The sequence below is a fragment of the Cricetulus griseus genome, chromosome 2 (assembly GCF_003668045.3).
Source record: "Cricetulus griseus strain 17A/GY chromosome 2, alternate assembly CriGri-PICRH-1.0, whole genome shotgun sequence".
Classification (NCBI taxonomy): Eukaryota; Metazoa; Chordata; class Mammalia; order Rodentia; family Cricetidae; genus Cricetulus; species Cricetulus griseus.
In genome coordinates this window covers 317,695,132-317,709,878 of record NC_048595.1, presented here as the reverse complement: position 1 = coordinate 317,709,878, position 14,747 = coordinate 317,695,132, and the positions used below count along the sequence as shown (strand labels likewise).

Genomic DNA, 14,747 nt, shown 5'->3' with positions numbered 1-14,747 from the left:
GCTCTTACCCAAATACAATGGTGGCATTATAAGATTTTTTTTTCTTTCCCTAACCATCTAATGATGTCCTCCAGTTAAGTTGCATGCTGAGTGTGCTGCTGTTTATGTCTAATACCAGGACTTGGAGGCTGAACCAAAGGTTCAGCCTGAGCTACATGCCAGAGCAACAGAGTGAGAACCTGTCTTAAGAAAAACCACGGGGCATGGTAACTAAAGAATTTAATCTCAGCACTTAGGAGGCAGAAGCAGGCGGATCGCTGAGTTCAAGGCCAGCCTGGTCTACAAAGTGAGTGCTACACAGAGAAACCCTGTCTTGAAGAAAAACAAAAACTTCCTCAGAAACATGGACCTGGACAAGTTCTTCTCCAGGGGATATGACTCAATTGGTAAGTAAGTGCTTGCCCTCCCATCACCCCTGTAATCATGAAGAATTGAGTCTGAATCTCCAGAGCCTCTGTAAAATCAGCAGAGCAATGCATATCTCTATCCCCAGGGCCTTTCAAGCAAGATGGGAGGCAGAGACAGGGGAGTCCCCAGAAGCTCACACGTAGGCCAGGCATATGAACAACAAAGAGACCTGCCTCAGAGTGGACAGTGAGAACCAACACTCAATATTGTCCTCTCACCTACACACACAGGGGGCAGGGGAGACATACATACACACAGAAACACACACACACACACACACACACACACACACACACACACACACAGAGAGAGAGAGAGAGAGAGCCAGAGATAGACATGGGGAGAGAGAAAGAGAGGGAGAGGGAGGCATACGTATACACAGAAACACACAGAGAGAAAGAGAGAGAGATACTGAGATATACACACACACATACAGAGATACACACAGACACAAAGACACACACAGAGACACATGCAGACAAAGATACATGCACACATACATACACACACAGATACATAGAAAGACACACAGACAGACAGACAGACAGACAGACAGACAGACACACACACACACACACACACACACACACACACACACACACACTTTCTACAATAGAAAACTATAGAGCTCCTTCACTTTTCTGCTTGATTTAGGATCTCTTCCTCCCATCCCCTCCTCTCTGTCTGTCTGTCTCTGTCTGTCTCTGTCTCTGTCTCTGTCTCTGTCTCTCTCTCTCTCTCTCTCTCTCTCTCTCTCTCTCTCTCTCTCTCTCTCTCTCCCCAAACTATGCCACTGACCATCACTTCTGACCACACCAAACCATCTGTGGTCCAGATGTGGCACCTCCTCCCATCCCCAAGGACTTTGGAATTTAGATAAGGAAAATACAAACAAACGTGGAAAGTGAATTGATCCTTAATGCCGGAAGCATTAGATATAAACCTTAGGTATACAGAGCAGCTATGCTTCCCAGAGAAGGATGTCTGCAGAGACAAGAGGGCAGCAGATGGTCCCAGAACTAGATGGCTCCTCAGCTCCAGAACAGATTGTTCCATTTCTCCAGGGCACTTCCAATGAAGCCGCCTTTTTTGCCTCAACAGTCTGACTTTCTTGCCTTCTCTCCTCCTTACACTCCCAATACCTAAACTAATACAAGTTATATTCAAACAGAATGAAACATCTGTTCTTCTAATAATCTCCTGACAGGGGAAGACTCCTGTCATGGCTGCTGGTCTGTGGCACTTCTGTTTCTTGCCTTCATGATTACATTACCATTTCTTTCTAATTGAATTTTCTATTAGCTTAGCTTCTCTAAGCTACAGTTGACCAGTCCAGGTTAAAGCTACTTCTACCTTGACCCTCTGTTTCTGAGCCCTCCTCCTTCAGACCTGTTGCTCTAAGTACTCTTCCCAAGGAAGAAAACAGAATCGACATGGACCTAGTAACTGTATGTAGACTTTTCTTGCACCAATAAAATGGGCCTGAATCATACTTCCTCAGACCCTGAAGTGAGAAGGGAAAAGATGTGGATAGTTTGTGAGAAACCATTTTGATAATATCCCAGTCTTTTGGCTAAAATCAAACAGTTAAACAAAGAAACAAAAAAAAACCAAAAACATCCTTAGATATAAAGAATCACAGTTAACCCTCAATACAGTAAAGTGATAAGATTCTTTTTCCGTGGCCCTAATCCTGTATCATGTCTATGTTTGACAATTTTCTTAGTTAGGGTTTTTATTGCTGTTAAGAGACACCATAACTAAGGCAAACTTTTATAAAGAAAGCATTTAATTGGGATGGCATGCAGGCAGACATGGTGCTGGAAGAGTAGCTAAGAGTCCTACAGCTTGCAGGCAACAGGAAGTCGATTGAGACACTGGGCAGTATCCCAAGCATAGGAAACCTCAAAGCCCCCACAGTGACACACTTCCTCCAACAAGGCCATACCCACTCCCGCAAAGCCACACCTCCCAATAGTGCCACTCCCTGAGATTTCGGGGGGCCAATTACATTCAAACAACCACACCAGTATAATTATAAACTCCAAGGCTCCGAACATACTTCTGAGAAAGACCACAAATTATTTGAGCAAGAATGAAAGCTCTCTTCTGTGTAGTCCTGAGAAAATACGAGCCACCCTGCCTCAGTTGGCAAACACAGGCCCCATGGAATGGTGACAGGTTTTTGACCAACTGCCAATCTATTGAATCTTGAAGGAAGAACAACAGTGAAAACTAAGAACAAAACAAGAGTGAAAGCTGAGAAATTTGTGGAAAACCAATCTAAAAATGAAGGAAAAAAGCAGGGAGTCTGGGTGCACATCTTTAATCCTAGCACCCAGGAGGTAGGAAAAGTGGATCACTATGAATTTCAGGCCTCGCCCGGCTCCCCATAGCATGAAAGTGGGGTTGTCCAAGTTACATGCAACTTTAGCACCCCAAGGGAAAATTTCACAAAGTTACCTTAATTAATCTCTTTGAAAGTTTTGGATGCAGCAAGGCTTCGTGGGTCTGTGGAGTATGTGGGATGCTTGATTATCTGCCTGAATTTCTGGCTGAAATTTCCAAACTTTTCTGTGACCTGTGCTTGCTCTCTATCAAAACTGACTCATTTGAACTACTATGCCTGTAGGTAGCTTCATTTTTAATCTGTAAATTTTGCACTGGAGCAGGGCATTGGTGGCTCATGCCTTTAATCCCAGCACTTGGGAGGCAGAGGCAGGAGGATTGCTGTGAATTCAAGGCCAGCCTGGTCTCCAGAGCGAGTGCTAGGATAGGCTCCAAAGCTACACAGAGAAACCCTGTCTCAAAAAAACAAACAAAAAAAATGCACTGGAAGGAGAATCAGGCAAAGCTCTGTGAGTTCAAGGCCACAGACTGAGGCCCTACACACACATGTGTGTGCACACATGTATGCACAGACACCCCCTTCATGGGTAGAATGTCTCTGATTTGTGAATGTTTCTGTTTCATTTATAATTAATCTTGTACAGAATTATAAAAACAAAGCAAGAAGGGCTGAATAGATGGCTCAATAGTTAAGAGCACTGGCTGCTCTTCCAGAGGCCCTGGGTTCAATTCCCAGCACTCACTTGGTGGCTCACAACTGTAACTACAGTCCCAGGGGACCTGGACATCATCCTCTTCAGGCCTCCACAGGCACAGCACACATGTAGTGTACTGATATACACAAGCAAACAAATAGACACATAAAATCTAAAACAAAAATTTTAAAACATATGGTAATTTTAGATCAATTACATTAAAATCATAAGAGTGAGTTTTTAGTTATCCATGGAATTCATTTTAAATTTAATTTAAAATATTTTATTACAATGTGAATCTGATAGATAACTCAAAATTATACACAGCAAAATGCTTTTTTTCCCCTCTTAGTCAAACTAAAAAATGAAACCATGGCCAGACCTCATTTTATAGCTTCTGTAAATAGAGTAAAAAATTCAGTTCTAGGAACTGAGCCTTTCATCCCAGCACTTGGAAGGCAGAGGCAGGTGGATGTCTCTGAATTTGAGACCAGACTGGTCTACATAGCAAGTTCAAGGACAGCCGGGGCTACAATAATAGAAAAGCCCTGTCTCAAAAAAAAAAAAATCAATTTCAGGAGCTGGAGAGATTAATTAGCAGTCAAAGGACCTGAGTTTGGCTTCTAGAACCCACAAGGTGGCTCACAACCATCTGTAACTCCAGGTCCAAGAGAGCTGAAGCCTTCTTCTGACCTCCTTGGCACCAGGCACACAAGGCACACACATGGTATATATACATGCATACATAAAATAAAGTAAATGTAAAAAGTTTTTTAAAATTTAATTCCAAAATTAGCAAGATTGCTCATCTGATGAAGGTGCTTACCACCAAACCTGACAACTCAAGTCTGTTCCTGGCCCCACATGGTGGAAGCAGAATTTGACCTAATTCCCATGAGTTGTGTCCTCTGACCTCCAAGAGCACAAATTCACATAGAGACACACTGAATGAGTGTTGTAATAAAATAGTTTTAGTTCAATTATATATATTATATATTTATATATCAAATATACTATACAAAATATATATTATATATTTAAATAATATAAAAATCTAATACTTTTTTATATCTTAGTCAAATTAAAAATGAAATGATGGGTCAAGATGGCACTGAAGGTGAAGAACGAGATTCCTGCCCCTCCCAAAGCTATAGCCAAAGCAAAGGACTTAAAAACCAAGAAGGCGGTGCTGAGAGGCATCCACAGCCACAAAAAGAAGATCCATTTTTCACCCATCTTCCGGAGGCCCAAGACCACGAGGCTCCAGAGGCAGCACAAATACCCTGGAAAGAGGGCCCAGGAGAAACAAGCTTGAGCACTATGCTGTCATCAAGTTCCCCCACTAGGTCAGCCATGAAGAAGACAGAAGACAACATCACACTGTGTTTATTGTGGATATCAAGGCCAACAAGCACCAGCTTAAGCAGGCTGTGAAGAAACTCTATGACACTGATGTGGCCAAGTCAGTACCCTCATAAGGCCTGGTGGAGAGAAGGAGACCTGTGTTTGGCAGGCTTCTGATTATGAGGCTCTGGATGTTGCCAAGAAAACTGGGATCATCTGAGTCCAGCTGGCTAATTCTAAATATATATGTTTTCACCATAGAAAGGAATGAAGGGAAGGAGGGAGGGAGGGAAGATTTTATTAGTATCAAATATTCTGGCTTAACCTGCTAGGCATATTAGAAAATTACAAGTCTCTGAAAATGATAGTAAAGGGCATTTTATAAAGATTTAAGTCTATAGATGAGAAAAGAACTGGAGAAGGCTACTGCTGACAAGGAATGCTGAAGAAGAGTCCACATGCCTCCAGATCTGCTGTTAGTAATGTTAGAAGTGGTGTCATTTCAGCTAGTGAGTCAGTACCCATTCCAAGCATAAGAATCACTGCAGGAATTCACCGAGTGACAGTCACTTTACAAGCATAGTCTCATCTAATCTTCTCACCACCACAGGTGGGTATCACTACTGCTCTCATAGTACAGATGAGGAAACCAAGGTTTTCTAAGGGTGATCAGCGTCTCGAGAAGGCAAAGCTAGGATTTGATTTATGTAGATATTTTTCCAAAGATGATTGAGTATGATCAATAATAATACAAAAACAGGTCTGGAAAGATACCCCAATGGTTGAGAGAGTGTAGTCCTCTTTCAGAGGACCTGAGTTCCATTCCCAGCACACACATAGATACAGCTTACTACAGCCTGTAACTCCACCTCAAGGGGCAACACCCTCTACTTGTTCTGGCCTCCATAAGTACCTGTACTTATGTGCATGCACAAATCATGCCAATTTTCTTGTGATTGCTGGTGCTTATGTATTTAATTCCAGCCATTTTCCAGTAGGTGGGTGGTGACAAGCCATTTTGATTTCTTGTTCATTAAACTGATGGTTCATTACACCAGCTGGAGTTTATTACTGAATAGGCCATGAAAACCTCTGATAAATCAGCCTTGATCATGATGTGCAACTTTTACATGTTGTTGAATTCTGTTTGCTAATAATTTGGCAAGAATTTCTGAGCTAATTTTTGTGAGAAATGGTCTATCTATACTTTTCATTTTCATACTTTGATTTTGGCCTCAGAGGAGCAGCTATCTAAAGTGAATTAGTTGAGTTCCCATTTTCCTTAATAGCTTCAGGCTCTTCAAGATATCGACTCTCTGTTGGGTGGATCACAGTCATTTTTATTGTATGAATGCATTTACGAATGTTTTGCTTAATGCAACAGTTCTCAACCTTTGGGGGGTCAATATTAGATATCCTGAATATCAGGTATCAGGTATTTACATTACAACTCTTAACAGTAGCAAAATGACAGTTGTGAAGTAGCAATGAAATAATTTTATGGTTGGATCATCACAGTATAAGGAACTAACTGTGTTAAAAGGTCACAGCATTAGAAAGGTTGAGAACTACTGGTTTAATGTCTTTCTTAGGTTCCATGGTTCCTGTAATTCTTCTTTTACAATTTCCTCTTTAGAGAACTCCACTTAACTATCTTTTTCTTCAGAAAAATCCCTCTGGTGACAAAAATGTTTTAGTTTCCTTTCATCTAAGAATGTCATCACTTATTGTTCCTTCTCAGGGCTCTTTTGTTAGGTTTGAGACTTGAGTGGGTTTTTTCTCTTTGAGTGAGGTTGGGGTTTTGTTTTTTCCTTTCTGTACTTGGCAAGATGTGGCATGCCTTCCTTGTGCCTCTAGGGTTTCTGAAATCTACTGTCATTTGGATTGTTCTCCCCTGGAGGGAAGGTGCCCTTTCCCATTTCTTTCTTTCTTTCTTTCTTTGTTTCTTTGTTTCTTTCTTTCTTTCTTTCTTTCTTTCTTTCTTTCTTTCTTTCTTGAGGGAAGGTGCCCTTTCCCTTTTCTTTCTTTCTTCCTTCCTTCCTTTCTTTCTTTTTCTTTTTTTTTGTTCTCAGAAGTTGAATGATAAGGTGTCTTGGCTTAGATATCTTTGCATTTATACTACTTAGATTGCATGTGTTTGTTTTAAATAATAGCCTTATTGAGATATAATTTGTATGCCATAAAATTTAGTCTGTTAAAATATACAATTCAGTAGCTCTTGGTGTATTTACAGGGTTGTGAAAGCTTCACTATCTAATTTTAGAACTTTCACCACCTCAGAAAGAAACCCTATACTTACTAGCTGTCACTGCACCAAGCCTGCCTACACCCTTAGCAACCACTAACATACCTCCTGTTTCTACACAGTTGCCCATGACAGAACTTTCCCATAAATTTCACAGTCATTCAATATGTGACTTTTAAAAAAAACTAGCTTTTTTTATCTAGCATCTTTTCAGGTTTCATTCATATTATAACACATTCATATTTAATCTTAACAAAATATTGCATTCTGTTTTTAGTACCAGATAATAGTCTTATATAGAAAATATTCATTAATCAGTTGATAGATACTTCTATTATTGTTTTACTTCTGGGCTACTTACAGTCACAAGTAATGCTGCTGTGAACATTTGTACACAGTTTTTGGGTAGACCTGTTCTCATTTCAGCTTAGAGAACTACTGAGAGACAGGGAGACTGTGGATTTAATTGTTTGAGGAACTGCTAGACTGTTTCCCAAAGCAGCCATAGCATTTTATAGCCCTACTAGTGAGGCATGAGGGTGCCAGTTCCTCCTGTGCTCCCAATACCAAGGGAATTACCATAGCTATCCTATTGGGTATCACGTGGAACCTCTGTGTTTTGATTTGCACATAGCTACTGATGCAGAGCTTCTTATAGTCTTTTAATTCATTTTTTAAAAATGTATTTCTTGACTGAGCTTGGAGGGACACACCTTCAATCTCACCACTCCTGAGGCATAGGCCTGTGAATCTCTGTGAAGTCAAGACCAGCTTGGTCTACATAGCAAGCACTAGGCCAGCCTAGTGAAGCCCTATTTTAAAAAGAAAAGATATATTTCACAGGTGGTGGTGATGCACACCTTTAATCCCAGCACTTGGAAGGCAGTTCCAGGTCAGCCTGGTTTACAGATCTAGCTCCAGGACAGCTAGGGATACACAGACAAACCATGTCTTGAAAAACCAAAAAGAAGAAGAAGAAGAAGAAGAAGAAGAAGAAGAAGAAGAAGAAGAAGAAGAAGAAGAAGAAGAAGAAGAAGAAGAAGAAGAAGAAGAAATGTTCAATTTTCAGCACTTGCAATATGATCGAATTGGAGTTATTTTTTAATCTACAGTATGATGTACAGAATCAACTTGACTCCTTGGCATACATTTACTCAATCACAATAGTACTGTTTTTTTAAAAAGGCTATCTATCTTGCTTCCATTTAACTATGTTGAGACCTGCTGTGGAATAACCCTTCAGTATACTGTGTGAATATATGTCACTATGATTGGCTTAATAAACAAGCTGACTGGTCAATAACTGAACAGGACAAAGTTAGGTGAGCGAGCCAAACTGAGAATAATGGGATGAAGAAGGATGGAATCACAGGAGATGGCAGCCACTGAGGAATCAGGCAAAGAATAAAGAAGTATGGGTTAATTTAAATGTAAGAGTTAGCTAGTAACACACCTCGGCTATTGGCTGCACATTTATAATAAGTCTCTGAGTCAGTTATTTGGGAAGTGGCTGCTGGTTATTTGGAAGCCGGCAGTCAGGACAGGAAAATTCTGCCTATAGAGACTTTGTTCAGATGTACTCAGCTTCTTGAATTATAGGTTTATATCTTTCAACAGACCTCAAATACTTTCTGCTATTACTTATTAAATTTTTTTAAAAAATCCTTTTCCTTCATTCCTCCCTGAAGTCTGATGATTCACTATTGGACCATTTATTATGGTCACCCGGTTCCATGATACTGTTTGATTGCTTTGTAGGCTGTTCTCTCTTTGTTTGACTAGATAATTTCTTTACCAAGGTCTTTGTTTCTTTCCCCTGTCTCCTCTATTCTGTTGCTAAATTTGTCCCTGCATTTTAGTATGATAGTTTTATTTTTCAGCTCTGAAAATTTCACTTTAATTTTCTTTATATTTTTCTATTTCATTAAGACTGTCTCTTGCTCTCTTTGTTTTTTGGAGACAGTGTCTGACTGTGTAGCCTTGGCTAGCCTGGACCTCATAGAGATCTACCTTCCTGTCTCCTGAGTGCTGGGATTAAATGTGTGGGCTACCTCTTGGCAGACAATTCTAACACCACTAATTTTTTTGACAGATCTATTTGTTTTATTTTGTGTATGTAAGTGTTTTGCCTGCATGTTTGTCTGTGTACCTCCTACATGCTTGCTGCCCATGGAGGTCCAAGTGTCTTTCTTTGACACTGAAGAGAGAAGGCCTCAGAGGTGATAAAATTATAGACATTATCCTAGGGAAGAAGGGACTAGGCACCTTACACTAACTGCCTAAGAGTAGAAATCTGGGCTTTCTGTTAGGCATTATCATATGCACAAAGGGCAAATGAAATAACAGGAAAGAAAATTAAATAAGCCATGCTAATAAGCTTTAATGATGGATAAGAGTTATTATTTAAAACACATTTTTAATTTAGGCTAAAAGATAGAAACAAAGACCACCTAGATAAACATCTACCCAGAACCAATTTTTTAAAAATGTGAATGCACTTTATTTAATTAATTTTTTGGTTTGGTTTGGTTTCTAGAGACAGGGTTTCTCTGTGTAGCTTGGAGGCTGTCCTGGAACTAGCTCTTGTAGACCAGGCTGGTCTTGAACTCACAGAGATCTGCCTGTCTCAGCCTCCCAAGTGCTGGGATTAAAGGTGTTGGCCACCACGCCTGGCTACCCAGAACCACTTTACAGTAATGTTTTTAATTCAATGCTATGAAAGAATAGATTCTTGATTTATCTCATGTCAATCTTATAACATCTGATAACCAAATATTTTTTAAGATTTTGAGGGAATAAATCTTCTTACATATATGAATGAATAATCAATCCCTCCTCCCTTCCAATTAATTTCATTTATTCCCAAAGTATTATCTAGGTGAATCCATGTTAATTGCTTGGTAGGTTTTTTTTTATTTTATTTTACTAAGAAAAAAAATGTATCATTTCAAGCAAAATTAGAATTCTTTCGAATTCTCTGTACGCACTTACAAGCTTGGTAGGTTTTATAACTGTCATTAATTGCTAATCTTTCTGATTAGTTTTAGATTTATTTATGTGTATGAGTGTTTTGCTGACATGTATGTCTGTGCACTATGTGTATGCCTGGTGTCTGAGGAGGTCAGAAGAGGGCATTGGATCCCCTGGAACTGGAGTTATGAAGTTATGATCTACCATGTGAGTTCAGGAATAGAATGCAGTTCCTCTGGAAAAAACAAGGGTTCTTAACCCACTGAATCGTCTCCAGCCCCTAATCTTTTAGATTTAAACACAATTTATTTTATTTTTTAAACTCCAGGGATGTAAAATTCAATTACCACAATCTTATACAAGTCCCTATTCTACAATGCAATCTTTTAAGTACAAAAATAAGACTTGTTTGCATTTTCCCTGCAGTAAATTTCCTTGGAGACACCAAACAGCTCTGGAGAAAGGTTTTCATTACATTGTTTTTCTTAGGAACATATTTCCTCTTAGAAACCTCCTTCCAACGTCTAAGTTAACTTTATAAGATGTTGATATGCATATTTTAGTTACTTGATTTTTTTTTTAGACTAGGTTTCTCTGTGTAGTCCTGGCTGTCCTGGAACTCTCTCTGAAGACCAGACTGTCCTGGAACTCAGTAATCAGCCTGCTTCTGTTTCCAGAGTGCTGGGATTATAGGTATGCACCACCACACCCAGCCATGTTTTAGTTATTTTAAATATTTCCTCTTCTATGTTCATCTTTCTGATAATAAAATCATCTTTTAGTCTAAAAGTTTGAGTTAAACTAATTGTAATGAGTATTACAATAGAAGATTCCTAAGTTTCTTAATAAATAAGCCATCTTAATAAATATTTAACATTTTCTAAAATTAGGTACTATAACTTTATGTATAAAGTGATGAAGAGCAAACATTGCCTAAACAGAAAGTATGTGACACTAAGGCAGTTAAAAATGCTAGTGTACGGATAATTCTCACTGACAACTCACCTTAGGAAATAAGGAGCACCTTGCTATGCTCCTTATTTACAATATTCATACAGAGTAAATTTGTGTAAAAATAATCAGGCAGGGAAGGAGAACAATCCGTATCCCTTCGTTACTATCATGACAATTGGGTTTTAAAATGTCTACCTCTCCCATTTTAAAAACATTTTCACTTTGAAATTACAGTACTTTTCTCATGGTTGCTGTATAAATCGAGAAGAGCTAATTATTTTCAAGCTCAGACTAGTTTTATATTAGATACATACCTAGAGAATTAATTTAATTTTCTAAATAGTTTCATTTGGTTTATACAGTGCTAGATCAGCACATCTCAGAAGCCCGTCTGGTACCAAGCGGGTAGCGGTCCGCCCACATCCATCTGCCTAGTACTGGGGAAGCTGTCACTGTTCGACTGTGGCATAGGAGGCGTTTGGTGTCGCAGAGGCTCCCGGGGCTCGGCTGCCACTCGGGGGCTGTAGCGGGGAGACACGAGTGTGGCCCGGGCACGTCACCTCCTGGAAGGGCCCTGCATCTAGGCGTTCACCCTCTCGGGCTGGGCCTGCGGGGTCGCGGCGGGCGCGAGGGCGTGTGAGGCGGGCGCGGGGCCGAGGCCGCGACCCCGGGGTCCTCTCGGGAAACCGCTGCCGGGCGCCGCCCGACGCAGGCCCTCAGGCCCGCGGGCCCAGGTCGCGGTTTTCCCAGCCCCGCCGCCGTTGCCAAGGCGACCGCCGCCGAAGATTCCCGCGCCGGGCTCCGCCCCCCGGCCAATCGGACCGGCGCTCGCCCGAGCCCAGATTCTCTTTGTTCCGCAGCCATTTCAGGCCCCGGACGGGAGGCAGCGCCGCTTCGGCAGAAGGCCCGAGCGCCGGAGGCCTCTGGGATGGTGTGGGACCGGGTAGGTGGCGTGAGGGTGCGTGGCCGGGGCGGAGGGGCGGAAGCGGCCGAGCGAGCTCCGACCCGCCGCCGTGCCGAGGCGACGGAGCTCGGCTGCCCGCTCTCCTGGACCCGGCCCGGCCGTTTGGAGCCCGCCGGCGACGGCGCGGTTCTAAGCCCAACAGCTGCCGCCCCGGGCGCCCTGCGGGACCCGGACGAGGCGGGTGGCGCCCCCGGGGAGGCGGGAGGGCGGCTGCCGGGGCGGGCTGGTGCGGTGCCTGTCAGGCCGCATCGTGCGAGGGCCCGAGGTCGCCGGTCTTTGTCCCGGAGCTCACACACCTCGGTTTCTGCAGCCGTCTCCCCCGAGGGCCTGCTGGCCTGGCGACGTGTTTACATCGTTTTAATGTTTGTAACTACGGGTTTTGCTTCGGTTTGTGGGGTTTGCACGTCTGTCCCTGCCCTGTCCGTACACGCCACGGGGAACGGCCGCCGAGGCACAGACCCGCCACCACAATCAAACTGGTTTTAGAAAGGCTTTCTTCCTCTTAGAAATGATCTCGCGTTGTTTAATTTTTTAATCACGTGGGTTTTGCAGGGATTGTTTACAGTTTCACTTTGGTATGCCAATCGCAAATCAGCAGCGGTAACTGTAGAAACGAAGTTGGAGGTTCTCCACTAATTGGGAAGGTTGTATGAAGCCGCTTAGTTTGTCCTGCTGTAAAACAGTAATGGCTTCAGTGAGTACGTAAGCAGTGCTCCCCCTCCACCCCCCGGGAAAAAAAAAGATGCTTAAGTGCCAAGTGTTTGGTGAAATCAGTGTTTGGAACCGACTTGTCTGGAATATGCCCTTTCAGACGTATTCATCATTAGGATCCCAAAAGTACCTGCTGGATTTTAAGTCTCCTTATCGAATTTTTTCATTTAAGAGTGATAAGAAAGTGTACTTGATGAAGTAGGAGGATTTGGGCTTTGGGGAGAGGTTATGGTTTCTACCCCCTACCCTGCGTCCCAGTTGCTCTAGAGAATGGCTGTCCTGGGTGAAAACTTGGAACTGCAAAGGGAAAATACTAGTTTAGAGGTTCGGATTTCTTTTAAAATCCTTGACACTTGGGTGTGGGTGAATAGTGGTTTGGCAACACTGTTTTCACTTGAGTCAATATAAGCCTGTTGGGTATGAGTGTTTCATTTTCCTTTTCTGAAAAGGGCCCTCCACCTTCCATTAGCTTTCATGTGCTTCCATCACCTCCCCAGTCAGGATACTGAATTCCTCCCATTGAAAGACTTATAACAAATATTTTTTGTACGTCTTCCTCCATTCCTAGAAGCCTTTTCATTACATAATATAAACAGAATAGATTTGGGGGCAGGGTAAAAAATATTATCCTAGCTGTGAGTATTTCATTATCTATATTTGTTATAGTCATTGTTTTCATGACTGATTTTTCCTTATTTATATAATGTTAAAGTGATTGTGTGCATTCAGTTTTCTTAAAAATTGAATAAATTACGTTGAAATGTGAACAAAGTATATTTAAAGGAATTTCTTGTATTTGCTAACCATATTGGGTTTTGCAAGCATTTTTTTAGGAAAAGAAGTCAGGTTATAAGGGAAGCGAAATCAAGTTACACATGAAGTAAATTTAACCAGTATAAACAGAAAAGAGGAGTGCAGAGCAATGGGGATTGCTTTTCTTTGCCAGATATAAAGAATGTGGTACACAGGGCTATGGTGTACACCTTTAATCCCAGCACTCAGAAGGCAGAGGCAGGTGGATCTCCCAGTTCTAGGTCAGCCTGGTCTACAGAGCCAGATCAGGACAGCCAGGGCTACACCAGGGCTACACCTGTCTCAAAAGGCTCATCCCTCCTCCCTCTCCCACCCTTTCCCATACTGTCTTACTTGCAAAGGTTGAGAAAGCTGAACTAGAATATGAATAACTAATGAGGTTTTCAAAATCATGGAGAACAATGCCCTTTCGAAAAAGGGAGGGTTGGAGTGAGTGAAATTTCTCACAAGATGAGGGCCAACTTGCCTAGTGTTAGCCAGGGTCTGGCAGGTCAGAGAGGGGGTGAATTCACAGTAGGACAGATGGTTGTGAGAGAGGGTGGTTTGTGATGAAGTAGGTAGAGGTTAGAGAAGACAGGTTTGAAAAGTGCATTTGATTGTGTGGTTCTGAGATGTCCAGGGAGTGTTCTTGGAAGTACTGTCAGGTGGTATAATAAGTAAGAATGTTAGCTTTTAAATGTCTCAATGATCAAATGAAATATTGAAACAGGAAATGCAGATGGAGTTTTGTCTTGGAATTTCTTTGTTTTTGTTTGTTTGTTTGTTTGTTTGTCTTTTGAGAAAAGGTCTCACTCACTCTGTAGACCAGGCTGGTCTCAGACCCACAGAGATCCACCTGCCTCAACTCCCAACTCCTACCCCCAGTCCTGGGATTCAAAGCATGCTCTACCACATGTGTCTGCCTTCAGATTTTTCTGAAATAGATCCCAGAATGGTGGCCACATCTTATTTCCAAAAGACAGTCAGTGACAGTGGAACTATTTGAACTCAGAGGAAACTGGTTGCTGTTGCTGTGAAGACCATACAGTTGGAATCAATGGGTGCCTTTCTAATGGTTGACTTCATGAAGTAAGATAGAGCTATCCTGTGTGGGGTGGACATCAGGAAAAGACACTTTAAGGCCCTTTGTAATTCTCAGTGTAACTTGAAGCAAGTTACAATGTCTCTGTTTTTTGTCTGATTATGTTCAGAGAACTAAGTGAGTTAGTACAATAAGCTCTCATAACCTGGCCTACATGTAGTGAGTACTTCACGGATCACTACTGTTCTTGTCGTTGTCATTTTGATTATTTTG

At 41.8% G+C, this 14,747-nt stretch overlaps 1 protein-coding gene and 1 pseudogene across 1 annotated transcript in view; both read left to right on the top strand.

Moving 5' to 3' along the window:
* Nucleotides 1–4,557: 4,557 nt before the first annotated feature.
* Nucleotides 4,558–5,016, top strand: LOC118238248 (annotated as a pseudogene).
* Nucleotides 5,017–11,758: 6,742 nt separating this feature from the next.
* Tnpo1 (transportin 1) overlaps nt 11,759–14,747 on the top strand; it is a 79,278-nt gene continuing 76,289 nt past the window's right edge. Inside the window, exon 1 of the mRNA XM_027401648.2 lies at nt 11,759–11,908. Coding sequence (XP_027257449.1) covers nt 11,894–11,908 — 15 coding nt within the window. The 5' untranslated portion in view covers nt 11,759–11,893. The remainder of the gene's footprint in view (nt 11,909–14,747) is intronic.